The 23,976-nt window shown below is 38.1% G+C and overlaps 1 protein-coding gene across 6 annotated transcripts in view; it reads right to left on the bottom strand.

Moving 5' to 3' along the window:
* MRE11 (MRE11 homolog, double strand break repair nuclease) overlaps positions 1 to 23,976 on the bottom strand; it is a 74,666-nt gene that overhangs the window by 40,718 nt on the left and 9,972 nt on the right. For all 6 annotated transcript variants that reach the window (XM_058687445.1, XM_058687444.1, XM_058687442.1 and 3 more), the window contains 7 exons: positions 17,412 to 17,499; positions 16,485 to 16,626; positions 12,890 to 13,004; positions 7,862 to 8,047; positions 6,796 to 6,967; positions 5,457 to 5,537; positions 1,643 to 1,769 (listed from right to left, as the gene is read on the bottom strand). In XM_058687445.1, the coding sequence (XP_058543428.1) occupies positions 1,643 to 1,769; positions 5,457 to 5,537; positions 6,796 to 6,967; positions 7,862 to 8,047; positions 12,890 to 13,004; positions 16,485 to 16,626; positions 17,412 to 17,499 (911 nt within the window). The remainder of the gene's footprint in view (positions 1 to 1,642; positions 1,770 to 5,456; positions 5,538 to 6,795; positions 6,968 to 7,861; positions 8,048 to 12,889; positions 13,005 to 16,484; positions 16,627 to 17,411; positions 17,500 to 23,976) is intronic.

Genomic DNA, 23,976 nt, shown 5'->3' with positions numbered 1-23,976 from the left:
AGAAGCAGAGCTGACCAAAATAACAAGAAATGCTTTCAATAAAACACACAAAAACGTTGTTTTTTTAAGTTTATTATTTATTGGGGTGGGGGGGGGGAGAGAGAAGAATGCCAAGCAGGCTCTACACTGTCAGCATAGACCACCATGCAGGGCTCGAACTCACGAATCGACAGAACATGACCTGAGCCGAAATCGAGAGCTGGATGCTTAACTGACTGAGGCACCAAAGTGCCCCTTCTGTTTTGCAATTTATGTTTAAACCAAAAAGGAATCATTAGAATAAAACGGACTATGGATGAAACTCAAGTAACAACATACTATTTCTATATTCTGTATTATTATGATCTCAAGGGATTGATAAGGATGGACAATTAAAGAAAACCATGATCAATAAGCAACTAGTTAAAATTCATAGCATAACAAAGTAATTATCTGACACAGATTTTTTCCTAAAACAGTGTTTTATGAGTTCCACTTAAATACCTGAACGAGGGGTACCTGGCTGGCTTATTCGGTTAAACATCTAACTCTCGATTTTGGCTCAGGTCATGATCTCATGGTTCATGAGTTTGAGCCCAAAGTCTGGCTACATTGTGGGGCTACGTGCTAACAGCACAGAGCCTGCTTGGGATTCTCTCTCTCTGCCCCTTCCTCCACTCGTGTGTGTGGACTCTCCCTCTCCCCCTCTCTCTCAAAATAAATAAGTATCTGAACCAATGTTTCAGGTTGAATTAATAGCATGGAAAATTTGGTCACAATTTGACATTGAAAACAGAAGCTCCATTAAAGCTCGGTTAATAAAAACCTAAACAGCTTACCTATAAAAAAAAAAGATCATATTTTTCTATAAAAATTCTCTGACTCAATAGCTTTAAGAAGAACCTCTATATTTAACATGATCAGTATTTCTAATGAAGAAGCACTATTTCAGTTGGATGGCCTTTTTTATAAATACATTTAAAATAAGAACAATTAGGGGCACCTGGGTAGCTTTGTTAGTTAAGCATCCGACTCTTGGTTTTGGCTCAGGTCATGATCTCACACGGTTCGTGAGATCAAGCCTCAAGACAGGTAGCGTGGAGCCTGCTTGGGATTCTTTCCCCACCCCTCCCCCGCCCCTCCCATGTTCGCACATGTGCTCGCTCTCTCTCAAAATAAATAAAACGTTTAAAAAAAATGCAATTAGTTATTATGAAATTTAATTGGAACTTAATTATGTGGTCATCAGAGACATCAAATACCTCTTATTCCAAGACTCGAGTTGTCCTAAATCCTGTATACTCAAAAGTTGAAATACTTGCGTAAAATTTGAGTATATTCTCTAAACATTAACAATGTATAGTCAATAATGTATACTTTGAGCAATAAATCTCTAAAGTCTGTGTGTACTGTTAGCAGCACTATTTTCACAAACTATGTCTGCAGAGAAAATGTCCCTTTCTTTATTAATATCCACAGGTTTAAAAATGATGGCTATCTAATGTTTAGAAGACGAGATTTAATTATTCCGGTATCAGCTTGCCCAAGATATGAGAAATAATCACAAAAACATTTCCATTAGTTTATATTTCTTTTACTAAAACCTGATTTTTATACATCCTATAAAAAGCATTTTTTTAATCTGTAAAGGTAACTGGCTTACCTGTGTTCTCCTTTTGTTCTCTGTGCCTGAAAAAATGGATAACATCTTTTGGGTTAGCTACCCGATCCACAAATTTCTGGCTAAAGCGAAGAACACTGAAAGGTTCAAAACCTCCACTATAGTCCACCTGGAAATACAAAGCAAGCTATGAAGGCCTGGAAACAGTTTACCAATTCCATTATTTATGTTGCTGCTTTTAAGATAGTAAGTTAATGTTCTATAATTCATGTTAAAAGATCATGATGGTGTTACACCTTTTATTCTACTGAGGAAATAAAGCTTCAAAGGTTTCTAAGCTTACACAAGACACTTTGCTTGATGGAATCAAGATACAGCAAGAATTCCCACAAGATCTGAAGGAGTTACTCTTCCCAGGATAACACTGAGAGCCTGGGCACCAGGAGTACCATCTGGAAAGGAGGGGAAGTTTCTAAACGGGAATATTAAAAAAAATTTTTTTTTAACGTTTATTTATTTTTGAGACAGAGAGAGACAGAGCATGAACGGGGGAGGGTCAGAGAGAGGGAGACACAGAATCTGAAACAGGCTCCAGGCTCTGAGCTGTCAGCACAGAGCCTGACGCAGTGCTCGAACTCACGGACTGCGAGATCATGAACTGAGCTGAAGTCGGCTGCTTAACCGACTGAGCCACCCAGGCGCCCCTAAACAGGGATATTTAAACTTTCAAAACAGAAAGAAAATTCTCCACTGAAATAAAAGGCTGGCCCTAGATGCATTAGTGAATTGCTATCATCTCAGGGATATACTCTCACACTGAGGAATAAATGCTGGGAAGATCCATGCAGAAACAGAATCAAATGTGTTAGCTTTGAGAAATGATTACCTTTAAAACACAGTATCTGTTTACAACAGTCACTCTCCAGGCAGGCTCTAAGTTAACAAGTTTATGGTCATACTTTCACAAAGAGAAATACATACATCTTTTTCCAAGAGAAATAATCATTTCCCTAAACTAGCTGTTCTAAAAACAGGCTCTGGGAACCAACATTGTGCTGCATCGCTGGCCTATCCAAACTATTCCCTAACCTCCACCCAATTTATACTCTTCATCACTCTTAGCACTAGCTGGCATTCTGTTCATTTATTTGCTACCTATTTTTTATGTCTCTCCTCATACCTCCATCTCCCATAAGCCCCATAAATTAAAAACCTCTTCTATTTTACCATCACTATGTCCCTCAGCATGCAGAACAGAATGTACTTCAAGTGTTTGTTCACTTACTCATAAAATTAACATGGGTCCCCTAGTTGATATAACATACTTTGGAATATTACATACATAAAAATATTTGTTATTTTGTTTCATGAATTTACTGTGTTTAGGAAAAGGAATGCCAACTTTCTATTTAAGTTTGGTTAGTTCTAATGGTATCAGACAAACATAGATGAGAAACATGCGATCTTCTAACCTGACAAAGAGAACAATGTGGTTCTCCCAAAGCAACTATGTATTATATCACTACCACGTCCATGTTATATAGCAGAAAATGCTAAATGCTCATGCTACAGGGTCGCCCCAAAATTCTTCACACACTTTCTCAATTATACTCCAGCTTAACCTGATTCGTAATCTTCTGCTCTGAAGAGCCACAAAACTTGTTCACTAAGCAAACTTCATTGAGGGGTCCACAGTGTGCTAGGTACTCTGCGAAGGGCCTATTTTTATATCACCATAAAAAAGCATAATCTTGGTTGTCAAGAAATTCACAAGCTGACTGGCAAGACAAACATGTAGATAACTGCCAGCAGAATGTGAATGGTACTAGAACAAGTACGTACAAAGCAGACCGAAGACACAAAGGAAGAAGCATTGCTTCTGAAGGGAGGTCAAGAAAGGCTCCTAGAAGAGGGGAAACTTTAAGTGGATGTTGAAAGAAATGCTATGGAAGGAGAGCGGCACACTCCACACAGCAGGATCAGCAAGGACAAACGTATGAAAGAGGAAAATAAACTCTACTGGGCCCAGGGAACGGCAACTTTTAACCTAATATGGCTGGAGCTTAGAAGGTTCTGGCAGAAAAGGGAGGAAGAAGCCAAAGAGTTTGGTTTTGACCAGGTCATATAAAGCCTTCAATGCCATGCAAGAGTGTAGACTTCTTCCTGTTAGCACTAGGGGACCATTAAGTCCCTTTCAGCAGGAAAGACGTGCAAGACTGTGTTTTACAAGGATGATTTTGGCATTAGTGTGAATAGACTAGAGGTGGAGAGAGGGGGAAAACTAATGGCAGAGTCAGGTAGGAGGCTGCAGTTACAGGCCAGATAAGAGAGAATGAAGGCTCAATCTCAGCAATGACAATGGAATAGAAGGCACCAGATTACTTCCTGTGCAAAGGTCAATTATGTAATTCATTTAAATTTTGTGAATCTATGAGGTGCAAACCTAGGTCATACACTGGTTTGAACCCATTCATGCCTGAACCCAGGCATGGCTTCGACTGTTCTCTTTACCTTCATACTCTACATCCCAGAGTTTCTCAAATTTTAATGTGCATACAAATCTCTCGGTGATCTTATTAAAATGCAATTCAGGGGCACCTGGCTGGATCAGTTGGCAAAACATGCGACCCATGATTTTGGGGCCATGAGTTCGAGCCCCACACTGGGGGTAGAGATTCACATAAAAAAATAAAATCTTTAAAAAATGCAATTCAGTGGGTCTGATGTAGGGCTTGAGATTCTGCATTTTTAAGAATTTCCCAGGTGATGTCAGGGCTGCTGTTGTGATTATTCTTTGAGTACCTGGGTTTAGGGGGGCTCACGGACCTCAACAAGGAGGTTTAAGCTAGAGGTAAAGATTTGGGAATCATCACTCCATAGGTGGTCATTAAAGCCACATGCCTAGGCTGAAATGGAAGCTCAGAGAGAGGATGGGTCAAACATAACTCGGAGAGAATGCCACAGTGATTCAGTCAGATGAAAACAATCTACTGGCTTTGACAACTGAAGGTCATCTTTCCCACCTGAGATGGTGGGGTGAGAGCCTTGCTTATAGTGGACTGGGGAACAGAATGTTAGATGCACAGTAAGAGCTATGTATTTGGAGGGATTTGGAAGAAAATAAAGACAGGCAGAGCTAGCTGCAGGGAAAGGCACAGGGACAAAAAAAAAAAAAAAGAGTTGTTACTTTGTTTATATGATGACAGAAAACGGCAGTAGCTTTACAGGAATAGGAAGCATTTCAATTTCTTAGAATTGTTTAATCCTCTCAAATACTTATTCTTTCATCGTATTTATCAAGCACTTGCTGTATGCCAGAACTGTTTGGAGATCTTTGGACACATGAGGTAACAAAATCCACAAAGTTGCACGTTTTCATGGAGCTTACAGCTTTGTAGCTGAGGACACGTTAATAATCAAAATAATCACATTGTATACAGCAGGTTAGGAGGATGTATTGTGGTAAACAAAGGACAAGGAGACCAGAGTAAGGGAAATCAGGAGTGCTGGTGAGAAGGTATGGGGGTGCCATCTCATTTGGGGGGGCCTCACTGAGCAGACGTAGAGAAGGGTAGTATGTTAGAATAGGGGACAGCAGGGAAGCCACGGTGTCTGGGACGGAGGATAAAGAGGGAGATAGTAGAAGATAAAGGCAGAGATCTCAGCCAACCTATTAAATAGAACAGATTATTTAGAAAAGGAAACAAGTATCAAACCTATCAGAATCAAACTATGATTAAATCAAATCCTGGTACCTTTATTATTTTTGGTACAAGCTGGTGATTGCTCTTATTATTATACATATCCTTCTTACTAATTAAAATAATAAAGTTTAATTTATCTAAGTAGGACTTACTCGAAGTCGTATGAGAGGCTTCTCTGGCTGTCGAGAGTTTCCCAGACGTTCTCGCTCAGCATTTTCAAGCATTTCTTTAATCTCAAAATAAAAATACTGTCATGACTTGGGGCAAAGGGACTACTGGCATCTAGCAGGTGGAGGTGAGAGATATTGCTGAAATCCCTACAGTGCAACCTCCCACAACAGAGAATTACTCAGTCTACGAAGTCTCGGCTGACAGACCTGACGTAGGCCTGACCAATCAATCTGTCTTCCACCTCCCAGGGACACATCCACGACCTGAGTCCAACAGAACCACTGGGAAAACCAGGCTCTTTCGGCTGTAGGGACATTTTGAGTCTGCGGGCCACCGCATGGACACGCCCACCTCTTCAAAGTGAAGCATAAGACAGCTACCTACAGAGGGGGTGTCATGGGACCAAACACGGAAGCAGATAGAAACTGCAGTCCTGATGGGAGTTTTTAGACTGAATCCTCCCGAATCCATCATACTCTGCAGTTTTTCAGCTATGGGAGTTACGTGCTGCCAGGAATGCTGTGCCACTGGGCGAGTTATTCCATCTAAAGTTCGGTTCCTTTCTATAAAATGCAGATGGCACAATCTACCCACCTACAGCATTGTTGAGTGGATTAAACGGAAAATGCTGTCACCAGTGCCCAGAATATATAAGTGATAATTATATATCACAATGAATACCAGTGATAATTGTAAGAACTTAGTACCCACAATTAATGTCATTAAGCTGTCAATTTACAGATTATTAAATGCATTCACACCACTTCTGCAGTGGCTCTAGAATGTCTCAGAGGTCCAGGGGTGGCAATCTGCTTGGTAGGTGAGGTATGGTACTTCTGCTGAAGCTACAAGGCACAGAGCAAACACACTTCAAGATTTCATTTGGGGTAGCTTTCAGGGTAGAATGAGATGAGATGAGATGCTAAGGCTCTCTTCATCCTCCATGGTCCCCGCCGCCCCCCCCCCCCCAAATTCCTCAATCAAAGCTACTGCCTCCTGTCATAAATGAAATGCACAAGTTATCCAGTCAGAATTAAAAGAAAAAATTAAGTGTTTGTTTTTGAGAAGGAGGAATGGAACTGGGAGGGGGTTTAATTAAACAGAGTTTGTCCTACATGTAACAGTCTTCCAGCTCAGAGACTAGAAAAAAAAAGTCCTTGATACAACTAAACTCATTCATGGAACAACAGTACTCCCTTGCAGGCTTCCTGAGAATGTTACAAATATGGCAACTTCCCCATCTCCACTGAAGCATTTAATTAATTGTCAAATAACCCTCAACCAAAGCACATCTCATTGACCTTTATCCAGAGAAATTACCTTCTCCAAACAAAAGCTTTGTACCGCCTGGGTTACTTTAGGATTATCTGGGTTAAAAATGTCTGGATGATCGGCCAGAACAATATCCTCCATAAAAAACTGCCGCACCGTGTGGAGAGGAATTTTCTGCATATTCATCTTCCTTCCCTTAACGCGCAGCAAACCAACATGCCTGAAATGAGGAGGGAATCGAAAGCCTTGTCACGCTGTAAATTTTCTCAGGAAAATGTGCACATTAAAACTATCATATTTCTAAGTTTCTACAAAATATTTCTTTATAAAATCATACTCTTAAAAAAAATTTTTTTAGCAACTTAATCTTAATACTGTTATCACAGGACAAATGCTAAACATCCTTCTTCCCCAGAATAAAATCCAGTCATCCCTCCTGTCTGAACAAATATAGTTTAGTGAGGGAAGACAGACAGTAGGTCAAACAAAATGTTACCAGGACTATGATAGTGGTATATAGATGTATTACATCTGTGTATATAAGTACACATACATACATAAAATGAACTAGCAGAAGTATGAAGAAAAAAACCCATATATCCTACTGCCATATTCTTTAAACCTACTATTACCATCTTAACAATCAAAATCTGAGTGGATTCAAGTGGTGAAATCTATCATAAAAATTGGGCTTAATCAGTGTTAACTACTTTAGCATATAACTAAAGAACTAAAAGAAATGAGATGTGCTATAATATTCCACTTATAACCAAAAAAATCTTAATTAAATGGTGTTAGGTAAATTTGTTTATAAATGGACTTTGGGAAATTAGTAATCATCATCATAGCGCTTTAACTTGAAATTTAATTAGTAAAACTATTAGCCCTGAGTATGCCTAATAAGCTGCAAAATCATTAACACCATTGGGAGGCTCTCCTGTTGGACACAGCTTAAGAGCTGGGAAAACAGTAAGACTACACTGAATGGTGAGTCTTTGTAAAGAAATCTATCATATAGATAACCATCACTATCTTGAACCTATTAAATGATGATAGTATTATAGCAGGTATTTTTTTTATTTGAATTGATTTGGAAAATATAACCATTACTTACTTCTTTACAGCCTCTCCTGGGGAAAGAGAAGTAACCACTGAACTTCCAGGTTGTGATACATAAAAGAGTTGTTGTTCATTTTTGGTTGGAGCTATTTTACACTCATGTTCATGGCCCCATATAACAAGATCAATGAAGTCATCCAAAAATTGTTCTGGAATGAAGTTAGTATTTCCGTGTTTACTCCTATACCAAGATTTTTAAAAATAAATAAATGTCCAGAGATACAGAGACACTTCACATTAAGTAAATCTACACAGATCTTTCTTTCTCCATTCATCAAAGCCTTGTTACGTCTCTTCTATGTGCCAGAAACTATTCAAGAGATTAGGGATGCAAACATAATACCTAATTCCTGCCCTCAAAAGGTTTACAAACTTGCAGGGCACAGACAAGTAGGCGCCACAAAAGAGAAAGGGTCAGTTCCACACTGAGAGGCAGATCACGAAAGGCTTTACAGAGGGAAAGTCAGAAAAGCATGAGCTCTCTCAATAATGAAAACGATAAGTTGGTTTGATTATATACATATATAATCAGAAAATAAAGTGATTTAAATCTAAACTGTAAAATAAAAAACAAATCTCTAAAAATGTTGTCATTTTTTAGCATGTTTTGTTCACTCATAATAATGGGTGTAAGAAAGTTTGTCTTACTTAAGAGATGAATTTATAAATAAATTTCATAATAAATATTATTAAATGAGATATCGTATGAAGATTTTTGCAGACTCTGGTTTTATACCTAGATTAGTTGCCTTTATTAAGAGATATGTAAACACCCAAAGAGAGGAAAGACCAGAAGAAAGTTTTCCCAAATACTGACTTCATCATTGGGAATTTAAGTAAAAGTGTTCAAATACTTCAACCCAGCATTCGCTTAAGGCAAATCGAAAACTCACTCATTCAATATTTACTGTGTGCTTACTACGTGCCTAGTGTTCCAGACCTCTTCTAGATACCGAAGACAACAGCAGTGAACAAAGTCCTTGCGCTAGTGAAACAAGCAATAACATAGTATGTATGTGTATGTGCTTACGTACGCACGTATAATTTGTCAGGTAGTGCTAAGTGCTGTAAAGAAAAAGGGAAAAGTGACACACAACAGGAACGCTACTATGTGCAAGGTGGTCAGGACAGGCCACTTAGCCAGGTGACACAAGGGCAGAGAACTGTGATGAGGGATCAAGTGTAAGAGGAACGGAAAAAAAAAACACAAAACTGTAAGCGAGGGAAGAAAGCCCTCGGGGAGAGGGCTGAGTCCTGGGCAGAGAGTCACAGAGCACATGACAGAGGTATCCAGGTGGGAATGTGTTCAGTGAGTTTAAGGACTGCAGGGAGGGGGGAGTGGCTGAGCAGAATGAAAACAGGAAGGGAAATCAGAGCAGCAGCAGGCTTGTATATCTAAGAATGTTTTTGTGTAAAAAACACGTATCTAGGGAATATTATCACAGTTACTGAGGGAAATCAGGAAGGAAGGGAAAAGCAGGAAGGGAAATCAGAGCAGCAGCAGGCTTGTGTATCTAAGAATGTTTTTGTGGAAAAAACACATATCTAGGGAATATTATCACAGTTACTGAGGGAAATCAGGAAGGAAGGGAAAAGCAGGAAGGGAAATCAGAGCAGCAGCAGGCTTGTATATCTAAGAATGTTTTTGTGTAAAAAACACGTATCTAGGGAACATTATCACAGTTACTGAAGAAACAAAGCATAACTCAAATATTGTATGATACAATCGTGCCTTCACAGAGCACCAACTCTTGCATGCAGAGGGAAGATTATGCCTGTGGGCTGACTCTGTGACTTCCATCTGACTTTTGACTTAGAAGTCGATCAAAACAGCCTTGTGGAAATATATTACATGACAAAGTGCTCTTCTGCTTTCCTTCTTTAGCAGCCAGAAAAACAAACGGGCCCAAGTATAGAAACAAATGGGAAATAAAGTCATGATCTCACAGTTGTGAGATTAAGCCCTGCGTCTGGCCTCATGCTGGGCTTGGAGCCTGCTTAAGATACTCTCTCAATTCCTCCCTGGCTCGCACGTGGACTAGTGCTCTCTAGAAAACAATGAAGTACTTAAGAATGCAGAGGGTGACAAATGCATCTAACAGTACTACAAAAGAATTGCACAGTTATGTTAAAGTGGGAGGGAGAAAAAGGAGCTGGCCTAAGTAACCTTGGAGGTGGTGTTTTCTTTGTTTGTGTCCCTAAAGTTTACTTTGAAAGAGAGACAGAGAGAAAGAACACTAGCAAGGGAGGGACAGAGGATCCGAAGAGGGCTGTGTGCTGTCAGCAGAGAGCCTGATGTGGAGCTTAAACTTACAAACCAGGAGATCATGACCTGAGCCAAAGTCAGACACTTAACTGACTGAGCCTCCCAGTCGCCCCTAGAGGTGGTGTTTTGACTAGATATAATGAGGCTAAAAACAAAAATCACTTACATAAACACTGTATACTAGTTGGTAAATTTGTTTCTCACAGGGGTACAGGTCAGCAATTTTAAAAAATTACCTTATATGTCAACCAAGATTGAAAAAATAAGTAAATATACTATAGATAAAATGATCCAAGTTTCTGTTAGAGAAAGAACTCCCAAATAAGAAAAGGGAGAAGACACTCCCTCTGCCCTTCTGCCCTGCTCCCACTCTCTCTCTCAAATAAAAAAGAAAAGAAAAATTAAAAAAATGGGGCACCTGGGTGGCTCAGTCAGTTGATCATCTGACTCTTGATTTCAGCTCAGGTCTTGATGCCAGGGTTGTGGAACTGAGCCCCATTTCGGTGTCTGTGCTGGGCATGGAGTCTGCTTAAGATTCTCTCTCTCCCTCTACCCCTCTCCCCTGTTCAAACTCTCTCTCTCTCTCTAAAAGAAAAAGAAAAAAAAAAAGAAAAGGGAGAAGACAAAAATGAACCCTGTAGGGCTGGATTAGAGTAAGTATGAATTCATGCTTGTGTGTGTGTGTGTGTGTGTGTGTGTGTGTGTGTGTGTGTGTAACACATATGTCAATACACAAATATAGATGTGTCTGCATGGGTTAGGACATATACACATATTTCCTTAACTCTGATTACTGAGGGCTAAGACAGCCCCAGTAGCAGTAAGCACACCTAGTGGCCATATCTGGGTTTCTAAATACTCTTCTCCAATAAAAGCAATCAGGGCTCCTTGGAGAAGTGGTTGATTCCAGGGCTAGGGCAGAAAAACACAAGATGAGGCAGAAGCATCTTGTGGTAGTAAAAAATAAGTAAATGTACTTATTAGTTAAGGAAGTTTAAAGTTAAGGAAGTTAAGGAAGATTCAATAAATAATACATAAATGCATAAAGAAAGAAGAAGGCATGCTGAAAGGACACAGAAGCTAATATAAAAAAACTCCCATTGGTCAAAGCTGGAAGAATTTGAGCAACAACAAAAAAACTGGATAGTACTGGATTATAACTCAAAGGATAAAATAAATACCCCTGAGTCCATAACAACATAAATAGAAAAATGAATAAACGAGAGAGAAGCAACAAATTTTCCTTACAGAAGACTTTCAATGAATAAATGCAGACAGAATGAGGGGAATTAAAAAATAACACAACATCATAGTATGCATTGCTAGAAACAAGATTCACCAATGGATGCTAGAATTAGCGGGCAAAATTTTAAGGCAAAACAGGATATTCACACAGCCTCAAAGTATTTTTACCAAACTATTAATTACAGAATGGAAAATGGGACCTTGACAATGGTGAAACCTGGAGCAGACCACCTTCATCAAATGATCACTGTGAACATCACCAGCAACTGGCCATTACCAACCCCAACGCTGCCATTCCATCTCACATTCTGATTGCAGCTCTTGGAATCAATCACTTATGATTTCTCCTCCCGATTTTTCCCTACTTTGGGAAAGTAGAAAGTGTAGCAGAACTGGGAAACCCTAAGCAAGAGAAGGAGCACACTCCCAAGGGGTGCAAAGTTCTATGGAGAACACACTTACTACAGCTCTGGCCTGCTACTCCTTCAAAGCTGTTTCTTTCAGAATGTACATAAGGCAACGCAAGGCTGCCTCCTAAAGCCCTCCTTTCACTGAGAACTTAGTGGGTTCAAGTGCCAGGGATCCTGCACTCAATAAATACCTGTTCAGTAAGTAATAAATTACACAATCAGGCCCAAATCCCTTTGGATTCTTCCTTGATAACTTCTCAGGTTTGTCCCTTCCACATCATCTTCACGCCCATCACTATCATCATTTCACACTATTTTATCTGTGGTCACATAATAAGCCTTGCATCAAGTCTTCCTTCCTTTCCATCAATCCTGCACCCTACCAACAGATTAAACTTCTTCAAAATACTAGCAAAAGAAAACTGATCTAGCTATATTTAATATATTCCAGAAAAACACCTGCATACATGCACCAAGAGATGCATGTAAGAGTAGTCATAACAAAAAGGTTTAAGAAAGCAAGACTCTGGAAGTAACACAGAATATTCACCAACACGTGAAAAAGTAGAACTGTACATATCAGTGAAAATTAATTACACTTTTAAGCATCAAAATGGATGAATCTTAGTAATGTAATGTGGAACACACTAAGCTGCAAAATATACAGCAGGGCTCCAGTTACACCAAACCAAATAAAATACTCATTGTGGACAGATATACACAATTAAACAATAAGGAAAAGCAATGGATTTGATTAAATAGAAATTAAAAATAGTGCTTCCTTTTGGAGTATGTGGAAAGATACAGGGTCAGAGAAGGGCATGGGATAATGCACTGGTAGTGTTCTACTTGAATTTAAGATTATTTGATTTTATGGTTATTCTTGCACATGTCATATTCTTTACAGATAATATATATTGGAACCGATTTCACAATGCAGTCAGACAAAGCCCAGTTAAGTTCTGCATGATCCTTTAATGACAACTTTCAAAGAATAAGGAACATTTTATGGAAACTGGGAAGCTTGGAAACAGAGATTTGAGGAACCTCCATACTTGACTCAAAATTTTAAAAAGAAGTTTTTTTCAAAAAATTCGTTTACCTGTTCTGATGAATCACAAATAAGTTAAACCAAGAGTTCTCATCTTCTTTTGGTCTCAACATTGTTACCTTTTTATTGACAAACATTCGATAGAGCCTTTCATCTGGAATGGACCCTGAAATAGATGTTATTTTAATAACCGGTTTCTTACTTAGTTTTCAAAAAAGAATGTTTCACTTCTAAATTTTGTGCTTCTCTAAGTATTTCATGTTCTTATTAGAGATACATTTGAAATGTATCATTATTTACAAATGAGTATGTTCCAGGTTCTCACATGACAGTTGCTAAGAAGATACATGTATTAAAAACATGTTTCCCAGGGTGCTTGGGTGGCTCAGTCAGTGGGGCATCCGACTCTTGGTTTCGGCTCAGGTCATGGTTCATGAGTTCGAGCCCCGCATCGGGCTCTCAGCTGTCAGCACAGAGCCCACTTTCTCCCATGCTCTCTCTCTCTCTCAAAAATAAACAAACATTTTGGAGAAAAAAAAAAAAAAAAAAAATTTTTGCATGTCAGGCATACATACCTTCAAAATCTGGAAAATACAGAATAAAAATTTGAGTTTTCTATGCTTAAATTCTTATTAAAATTTCTAATAATATTGTTTTCCACTATCCCTTTATTATACATACTTTTGACCTAACATACACATTATAAAATACAGACATTAAAAAGGATGAAATAAAAAAATAAATGTATTTAAAAATAATCTTATATATTGGGTTTTTTTAAACCTTAAAAAAAAAAAATGTTTAGTTTTGAGACAGAGAGATAGAGAGTGAGCAGGGGAGGGGCAGAGAAAAACAGGGACAGAATCCACACTGTCGGTGCAGAGCCTGATGCGGGGCTCAAACTCGTGAACTGTGAGATCATGACCTGAACCAAAATCAAGAATTAGACGTTTAACAGACTGAGCCACCGATGCCTAGTCCTTACCCAGCGCCCTTATATATGGTTTTTAAATAAAGATATTATGCTTTTTAATAATATAATGACTTTTAAATAATTCTTCTTGTACCCTAAAGGATCACCTTAGTCTAATGGAAGAAGCAAAAAAAAACCAAGTAAACACACAAATTACACTTTTAAATACTGTAAAAGGGACAAAAGATGCTAAGTGGCGAGTTATCAGTGAGGGGACAAGTTGCTGCTTTATGCAGTCATTAGGGAAGGCCTTGGAAGAAAAGCCAACAATGCAGAAATGTAAGAACTACAAGTCTAGCTTCTTGAAGAGAATTTCTAGAGTGTGACCAATGGAACAGATGGTGCAATGTAGAACATATAAACTGGAAACAAAAAAGTCAAGGCATACAAAGCCCAAGGCATCAGAAGGTTGACTGATCTACTTAGGTGTTGAAGCTCTGAGAACACAGACACAATTTGAAGGTAAGTAGGTGAAAAATTTGAGGGAAAGGACAGGGCAGTCTAGCCAGCTGGCAATTAGCTTCAAGGGGGCAGGGTGTCTGCAGATAGGAAAGAAATGGCAAGCAGGGAGAAGGGAGAACAGTGACCCTTACACTCCACCCTAAGACCTGTAAGAAGCCTGTGAGAAGTGAGTGGGAAGCAGAGCCTTAGGGACTAGTTTCCTATAAGTCGGAGTGGAGGTAACACGCAGAGAAGAAACTGAGGATAGGAGGGAATTTGCTAACTATAGAGTTCTAGTGTGTAGAGAGAAGGATTGGGGTGTGTGTGTGTGTGTGTAGTCCAGTTAAGAAGAGAACAGGATGGGGCGCCTGGGTGGCGCAGTCGGTTAAGCGTCCGACTTCAGCCAGGTCACGATCTTGCGGTCCGTGAGTTTGAGCCCCGCGTCAGGCTCTGGGCTGATGGCTCGGAGCCTGGAGCCTGTTTCCGATTCTGTGTCTCCCTCTCTCTCTGCCCCTCCCCCGTTCATGCTCTGTCTCTCTCTGTCCCAAAAATAAAAATAAAAAACGTTGAAAAAAAAAAAAATTAAAAAAAAAAAAAAAAAAGAAGAGAACAGGATGGAATGAGACTCTGGGAGAAAATGGAGACTGAGGGATATTCCAGGGGGTGCCTGAGGCATAACAGGGTCTTAGTCTGAAAGTAGGAGGATCAATGATTTTCTGCAGATATGACCCCTAACACTGCAGTAATTAAAATACCTGTTAGTAGCTTTTTAAAAAGTGTATTTCACTTCCTGCTCTATCACCTGGGAAATCAGACATAACACTTTGATCTCATTTTCCATCTCTCTACAGATAACCATGATGCTTTTCTACTTTTCAGAAATTATGAAAACTGGACAAAGACTGTAAGCGCCCTAGAGAAAGTATTTAAATAAACCATCCATCATAATTATACTTTTAAAAACATATTCGAAGAGAATTAAGTAAATAAGGTCTTCTAAGCCTTCTATTATACTAAAATCACTCAAAAAATAATAAAAACTATGCAAAGGTTACAGTGTGAAATTTCTCATTTCTCTCAGGGTACTACTTTAAGGTTGATTTAACATAGAATATAATTTTTATAACTCTATACACAATAAAACTACTAAAGCTATTGCATTCATAAAACAAAATATCAACCTGAACTTAATCCAAGGAAGACTCAACAAATAGACTTTGAATGCAGTCTAAAAATATTCTTTGATCTTTTGTTCATATGGCTACAAGCCTAGCAAAAAGGCTTTTTTTTTTTTTTTTTTTTTTTACCTACTGGACACTAAATAAATTGAGGACAGTCAAGTTGATAAAGCAAATTTTCTGAGCATTATAGATGACAGATCTGAACTAGCACTGTCTAACAAAAACATAATGTGTGAGCCACTAAAGCAGGCCAAATACAGAATTTAAAATTTTCTAGTAACCACATTAAAACAAGTAAAAAGAGACAGGTAAAATTAATTTTAATGTATTTTATTTAACCTAGTATATTAATAAGGTACTTTACTTTTTTTTCTAAGTCTTTGAAATCTGATGTGATTTTTGTATTTATAGTATACCTCAACGCAGACCAGCCCCATATCTACCTGAGGCTGGTACTTACTGTACTAGACAGCGAAGCTTCAGACATTTCAAAGACTTCCAAGATACCAAAATGCAGTTTTTCTTTTTCTTAATGTTTATTTATTTTTGAGAGACAGAGAATGAGCATGAGGGGAGAGAGGCAGAGAGAAGGAGACCGAGGATCAAAGCAGGCTCTGCACTCACAGCTTTGGTGGGGCTCGAATTCACGAACTGTGAGATCATGACCTGAACCAAAATCAAGAGTCGGCCACTTAAACAAATGAGCTACCCAGGCACCCCTAAAATGCAGTTTTTCTAATTACTCTACAATTCTAACATTCAGGATTCTATATCTGAGTCTAAAAGAAAGAAAAAATAAACAATAGATAGTAAAAGAAAACATTTTTTTTAATCAAAACCTCCAACGAAAGAAGTATCAAGGGCTAATGGTCTTACTAAATACTAAAAAATTCTACTAAAACCTTCTGTCATTTTTTATGGTCACGCATAAGGAATAATTAGATTTGCCTCACTCTTTCCCAAACAGCAAGAAAGTTCATTCCAGGATGTGATTTCCCAGTTGCTTAAACAATTATGTATTGTCATAAACAGTAAAATAAAACCATCTTACCTAAGCCATATAAAGCAATTTTGGAGCTTCCTTTTTGGAGCAAAACTGGACTAATGTCTATCTTCTCCACAGACACTGAACGTCCAAAGTGATTTACAAATCCAGCACAGCTTAGTATGTCCAGGGCACACAGGGCATCTGCCTACGTAGAATGTTTTCAAAGAATATTAACGTATATATCTAAAAATAAGTAATCTCCATCATATTACCTATTAAAAGTATATTCCATATACCACTTACTAAAACATAGATCAGGACAGTGTCTTCTCAAAATAAAATTACAATAGTGAAAGTATTTGCTATGTTTCTTCAATTACAAATGACCTACTGCACCTGGAACCACATGCTTAATGCCACGTTAACATTTCATCAAAACTTAGGATGTCCCGGCCACCAAAAAATAAAAACCAGCCATGAAATGAGTGCTTTGTAATATTAAGCTGACCTCTTAAGCCATGGGGGGAAGAAAACTAGGTAAGTAGTGATATATGGTGTTCATGATCAGATAAAACAAAAAGATATTTCAAGTGTAGGATCTTTATAAGGTCCTTCCACATCAAACAGGTAATAAGACGATCTAATTTAGATTTAGAACTGTCCATGAAAAATCGTTTTCTACAGGTGAAATTTTGAAATGAGAGACACAAAAGCACCAGGTAAACTGAAAGCTTCATACAAATGTTAGGTATTTATCCTTACTTCGAGTTACTTATTGTCAACCTCAGCACTAATGAAATAAAAGCACACCTCACACACCAACTACTATTACAGATTTTTAAAAATTATCTAAAAAGCAATATAAAAGACTACGTGAATGATACAAAGTCAACTTGACTTTCTGAGTCAACTGACGAAAAATTTCTGGAAAGGACAAGAATGCCTTCCACAAACTAAAGTGACAACAAACTGTAAGAACCCAGTAAGTACCCCTGTGGGATCATCATGATTGCCATGAATACTGAACACTGGAATCGAAATGTTGAGATTGTCATCTTGGTAGTTCACCCACGGAAACCTTAAAAAAAACAACAACAAAAACACAAAGTTAATGTTTCCATACAAGACAAAAGCTATTTTACACAATACCCTCCTTTAAAAAATTAATACAATTTATGGGCAAACTGGATAAGTTGGCAGAAGACCACTAGTTTGGAAAGAAATACAATGACAGGCAACAATTCATTCCAAGTTTGAAGTGCTTCAAAGTACTACACTTTAAAGAAAACACTGTAGTATATGGTGTTTGTGAATTGTATGAAAGAGAAGGATATCTGACTAATGGCAAGTAAAGAGGCTTTCAAATTTTTAAAGGCCTTTGTATAAGAAGAGAGAGGGGAGGAAACACATCCATTTTGGAATCCAAGCTTCAAAATTCCAGCTCTATCACTTACTACTTGTGCAATTTAAGTCTCCCACCCACGGGGCTCCTGGATGGCTCGGCTGGTTGAGTGTCTGACTCTTGGTTTTGGCTCAGGTCATGATCTCTCAGTTTGTGATTTTGAGCCCGCATCAGGCTCTGCTCTGACAGTGTGGAGCCCATTTGTGATTCTCTCTCTCTCTCTCTCTCTCTCTCTCTCTCCCTCTCTCTCTGCCCCTCCCTGCTCTCAAAAAACAAAAAATAAAAAGTCTCCCACCCACTCCTGCCCCTGGAGTCAGCTAGCTCCTCCTCTCAGAGGCAGATGCCATTAGAAACTTCATCGTGTTATCTCTGCAAAAATATCTTATACCTTCATAGCAAATAAATGGCATCTTCTCCCTTCTTATACAAATAGTAGTGTAATACAGATTTCTGCACCCTGCTTTTTCATTTAATATGTTTTAGAAATCATTCTACATCAGTACATAAAGAGCTTCCTTGTGCATTCTCTGGTGAGACAGTACACCATCGAATGGGCTATCAGAATGTGTTTAAGTAGTTACCTACCAATGGACATTTAGACCATTTTCAGTGTTTTTGCTTTACAAATAATGCTACAGTGAGTACTCTTGTACCAAGTTGCCCTTGTGCAAATATAAGAAAATATCCAGAAGGGTATTTAGTCAAAGGACAAGAATGAATTTGTAAATTTGGAAATACTTCCAATTTCTGTCTATAGAAGTTGGACAAATTTACACACAATACAACAGCAATGCATGAGAGACAACTTTTCCCTTTATTCCATCAACATAAGCTATCAAGCTTTTAAATCTATGCCAGCAGTCGGGGTGCCTGGGTGGCTCAGTCGGTTGTGTCCAACTTTGACTCAGGTCATGATCTTGCGGCTCATGGGTATGAGCCTGCATCGGGCTCTGTGAGGACACTGAGAGCCTGGAGCCTGGCTTCGGATTTTGTGTCTCCCTCTCTCTCTGCCCCCCCCCCCCCCCCCGCCCCGTGCTGCTCACTCACTCTCTCTCTCTCTCAAAAATTAAAATAAACTTAAAAAAGAAAATAAACCTATGCCAAGGGTTCTAAACCCTAGCGGTATGTTAGAATTATCTAGGAATCTTTTAAGATCTATCAATGCCCATGACACAGAGAGTAACTGGCCTACAGATTGTCATCATTTTTTTTTTTTTTTGAAAGATTTCTAGGTAACTACAATGTGCCCCTGGAATTGAGAATCACTGATCTATGCCAATCTGACAAGAGAAAAATATCTCAGTAGAGCTTAACTTAGTATCTTTCTTATGAATGGACTCCATTTTGTATTTTTCATATTCTTTTAATATGTCCAAGTGTCACTTTATTTTTTCTGTGAACTATGTCTGTATTTTTCACATATGTTTCTATTAACTCTTGGATTTTTTAATGGGGTCAAAAGAACTATTTATCTATTGGGAAATTAGACCTTAATTTGCAATTCATTGCAAATATTCTCCCTACCTTAACTCTCACTGACTTTTGACTCTGTTCTAGGCGGTATTTGCCCTGCAGAAATTTACTTTTACAAAGACTAACATCAATTTTACTTTTATGGCTTCTCAGCTTGTATCATACACGGAAAAGCCTTTCCCATATCTACATTTTTTAAAAATGTCTAATAGTTTCTTCTAGTACACTTATTGAATAATCCATACTTTCCCTAGAGATATGACACCACCTTCTCCAAATATTAAATTCTTACATGTACTGAGTCTATTTCTGGATCTCTTTACTCTTTCACTTACCTGCTTACCAATTCATGAGTCATATTACATTTTTAGTTATTGAGGCATTATATTTTCTTTAACTTTATTACGAAATAATTGACATAGAGCATTGTAGAACTTTAAGCTATACAATGTATTATTTGAAACACGTATACTGCAAAATAACCGCTACAGCTTGGCTAACACTAGCATCACACCCATTTTGTGTGTGTGTGACGAGATTATTTGAAATGTACTCACAGAAACTTTCAAGTATAAAATAAAATATTACCAACTATAAGCACTATGCTGTACATCAGATCCTTAGAACTTACTCATCTTGTAACTACAACTTAATACTCTGATCAACATCTATCCTTCCCTCAAGTCCTGGCCCTGGATAACCACCATTCTAGACTGTTCCCGAGTTCAGCTTTGTTAGATTCTACATGCTAAGTGATGTTACACAGTATTTTTCTTTGTCTTATTTAATAACGTAATGCCCTCAAATTCCATCCATGCTGTAAATGGCAAGATGTTCTTTCTCATGGTTGAATAGCATTTCATATTCATATTACACACCACATCATCTTAATCCATCTTTATCCATTCATCCACGGAGAGGCGCTTAGGTTGTTTCTGTATCTTGGCTGTTGTGAATAACGCTACAACAAACTCAGGAATGCAGATTACCTCTCTGAGAGCCTGTTCTTCATTTCGTTTCGATGCATATCCAGAAGGATTGCTTAATCATATGGTAGTTCTATTTTTTTAACTTTTTGAGGGTCCTCTATACTACTTTCTATAGTGGCTAAGTCAATTTACATTCCCACCAGCAGTGTATACAAGGGTTCCCTTTTCTCCACATCCTCAACATTTGTTCTTATTTTTTTGTTCTTATTTTTTTGATGACAGCCATGTGTGAGGTGATATCTCATTGTGGTTTTAATTTGCATTTCCCTGATGACTAGTGACTTCGAGCACCTTTTCATATACCTGTTGGGTCATTTGTATGTCTTCAGAAAAATGTCTTTGGTTTCTTTGCTTATTTTTAATTGGATTGGATTTTTGGTCTTCTTTTGTTTTTGTTTTTGCTATTGAGTTATAGAAGTTCTTTACATATTTTAGATGTTAACATCTCATCAGATGTATGACTTAGAAATATTATCTCCCATCCCGCAGGTTCCCTTTTCATTCTGTTGATGGTTGCCTTCACTATGCAGAAGCTTTTTAATTTGACATAGTTCCACTTGTTTATTTTTCCTTTTGTTTTCAAATCCAAAAAAAAAAAAAAAAATCACTGCCAAGAATGATGTCAAGGAGCTTACTCCCCATGCTTTCTTCTAGGAGTTAGACAATTTCAGGTCTCACATTCAAGTCCTTAATCCATTTTGAGTTGATTTTTGTGTATGGTATAAAGGGGACAGCTTCATTCTTTTGTATGTGGCTGTCCAGTTTTCCCAATACCATTTATTGAAGAGACTCCTCTTTCCCCCATTGTATATTCTTGGCTCCTTTGTCATAAATTAATTGACCAAACATGCATGGGTTTATTTGTACTCTCTATTCTGTTCTACTAACCTAGATGTCTTATTTTTATGCCCAAACCACATTGTTTTGATTACTATAGTTTTGTAATATAGTTTGAAATCAGCAAGGGTGATGCCTCCACCTTTGTCTTTCTTTCTTAAGACTGCTTTGGATATTTTGGGTCTTTTGTGGTTCCATACAAATTTTAGGATTGTTTTTTCTATTTCTATGGAAAAAAAACATTAGAATTTTGATAGGGGTTACACTGAATCTATAGATCACTTTGGGTAATAGGGACAGCTTAACAATATTCATTCTTCTTATCCACCAGCACAGAATATCTCTCCATTTTTTGTGTCTTCAGTTTCCTTCACCAATGTCTTATAGTTCAGTGTATAGCTCTTCTGCCTCCTTAATTAAGTTTATTCCCAAGTATTTTACTCTTTTTCTTTTCCTATTCTTCTTTTCTTAGTTTCTCTTTCTGATAGCTTATTGTTAGTATATAGAAATGCAATTGATTTCTGTCTACCGATTTTGTATCCTGGGCCTTTATTGAATTCATTTATTAGTTCTAATAGTTTTTTGGGGGAGTCTTTCACATTTTCTACATATAACATTATCATCTGCAATTAGAGACTTCACTTCCTTCTTTCTGATTTGGATATCTTTTATTTCTTTTTCTTGCCCAGCTGCTCAAGCTAAGACTTCTAATATGACGTTGAATAGGAATGGTGAGAGTGGGAATCTTTGCCTTATTCCGAATCTTACAAGAAAAGTTTTCAGCTTTTCACCACTGGGTATGATGTTAGCTGTGGGTTGGGTCATATATGGCTTTTATTACATTGAGGTATGTTCCCTATATGCCCACTTTGTTGGGGGAGTTTTTAATCATAAAAGGATGCTAAATTTTGTCAAATGCTTTTTCTGCATCTATTGAGATGATCATATAATTTTCATCCCTCATTTTGTTAATGTGGCTTAATATACTTTAATATATAATAGGGCGGGGCGCCTGGGTGGCTCAGTCGGTTAAGTGTCCGACTTCAGCTCAGGTCACAATCTTGCGGTCCGTGAGTTCGAGCCCTGCGTCGGGCTCTGGGCTGATGGCTCAGAGCCTGGAGCCTGCTTCCGGTTCTGTGTCTCCCTCTCTCTCTGCCCCTCCCCCGTTCGTGCTCTGTCTCTCTCTGTCTCAAAAATAAATAAACGTTAAAAAAAAAAAAAAAAAAAAATATATATATATATATATATATAATAGGGCTAGTCATTATTTAGCGGTTTTCTCTTTCAGACTTTCCCTACCTTTTCTTTTGTCTATTTTTCTATGTGAACTAGTAAACTAGAAGGGGAAATTATTCAGAATGCAGCACAAAGAGATAAAGTAATGGGCAATATAAGAAAAACAGTAAGAGATATAAATAATATTCAGAAAGAATAGGCAACAATGTTTGAAAACGTAATGGTTAAGAACTTCCTAAAATTACTGAAAAAAATAATTCTTAGATTGAAATGCATGAGGATACCCAAGCAGAACAATTAGAACTAAATCCACAACTAAATACGTCCTAGTAAGACTGTGTAATGCTAAGGACAATGAGAAAATTTAATAGTTACCTGAGAATTTTCTTTCTGCCAGTTGCTATTCTAAGCAATTTTCTTATTAACTCCACTACTCCTCACAACAACTCTGTTAAGATCATCACTATATAAAAGTAAGGTAAAGTAGAGCCTAGACATGAATTCACATGGTCTGGTACCAGAATCCATGCTTTTAATCACTATATTACACTGTTTTTCCAGCAACTACAGTGATAGCAGACTTCTCAACAGCAACCAAAAAATAAGAGTTTACCACTCACTGACACTCAATGAAAAAACTACTGAAAACAGTACTTTAGAAAGAAGAAAATGGAATCCATAGGGAAAAAATGAAATGCAAGAAGCAACAATAGTGAGCAAAGAAACAGGTAAACACGTCTGCAAAGGTGAGGGGAGCAGTTTAAAAATAAGATGAGAGAAAGAAGAAAACACTAACGTTCTGGATCTGAATAGGAGACAGGTAAAGATACTGATCAGATTTCTAACAACGACATATGTTAAAAATCATAGGTACTTTTATTTATTTATTTTTAAAAAAAAATTTTTTTTTTTTTTTAACATTTATTTATTTTTGAGACAGAGAGAGACAGAGCATGAACGGGGGAGGGTCAGAGAGAGGGAGACACAGAATCTGAAACGGGCTCCAGGCTCTGAGCAGTCAGCACAGAGCCCGACGCGGGGCTCGAACTCACGGACCGCGAGATTGTGACCTGAGCCGAAGTCGGACGCTTAACCGACTGAGCCACCCAGGCGCCCCCATAGGTACTTTTAAAATCCAATTCTACACTCTGCCAAACTATCAACCCAGAACACAGTTAAATACAGCCATTTTCTCACATACAAAAATCTCTAAAAATTTACCTCCCAACATGAACTCATTTAAAAAAAATATAGATAGTTAGGGGTGCCTGGGTGGCTCAGTCGGTTGAGGGTCCAACTTCGGCTCAGGTCATGATTTCAGACTCGAAAGTTCAAGCCCCGTGTCGGGCTCCGCGCTGATAACTCAGAGCCTGGAGCCTTCGGATTCTGTCTCCCTCTCTCTCTGTCCCTCCCCCACTCGCTTGCACACACACTCTCCCTCAAAATAGACAAACATAATAAAAAGAGAAAGAAAAAATACAGATAGTTAAATAGATAAAAAACAAATCCAGATAGGTCCATGCATATGCATCTGTTTCTTAGCTCTGGGCACTGAGAGACCTTAGAAGCAGTGACAAGGTGACAGCAATGTGCAAGCCTAGCATCTAGGTTTGGGCTT

The sequence above is a fragment of the Neofelis nebulosa genome, chromosome 10, assembly GCF_028018385.1.
Source record: "Neofelis nebulosa isolate mNeoNeb1 chromosome 10, mNeoNeb1.pri, whole genome shotgun sequence".
Lineage (NCBI taxonomy): Eukaryota > Metazoa > Chordata > Mammalia > Carnivora > Felidae > Neofelis > Neofelis nebulosa.
This window is presented reverse-complemented; position numbering and strand designations above follow the sequence as displayed.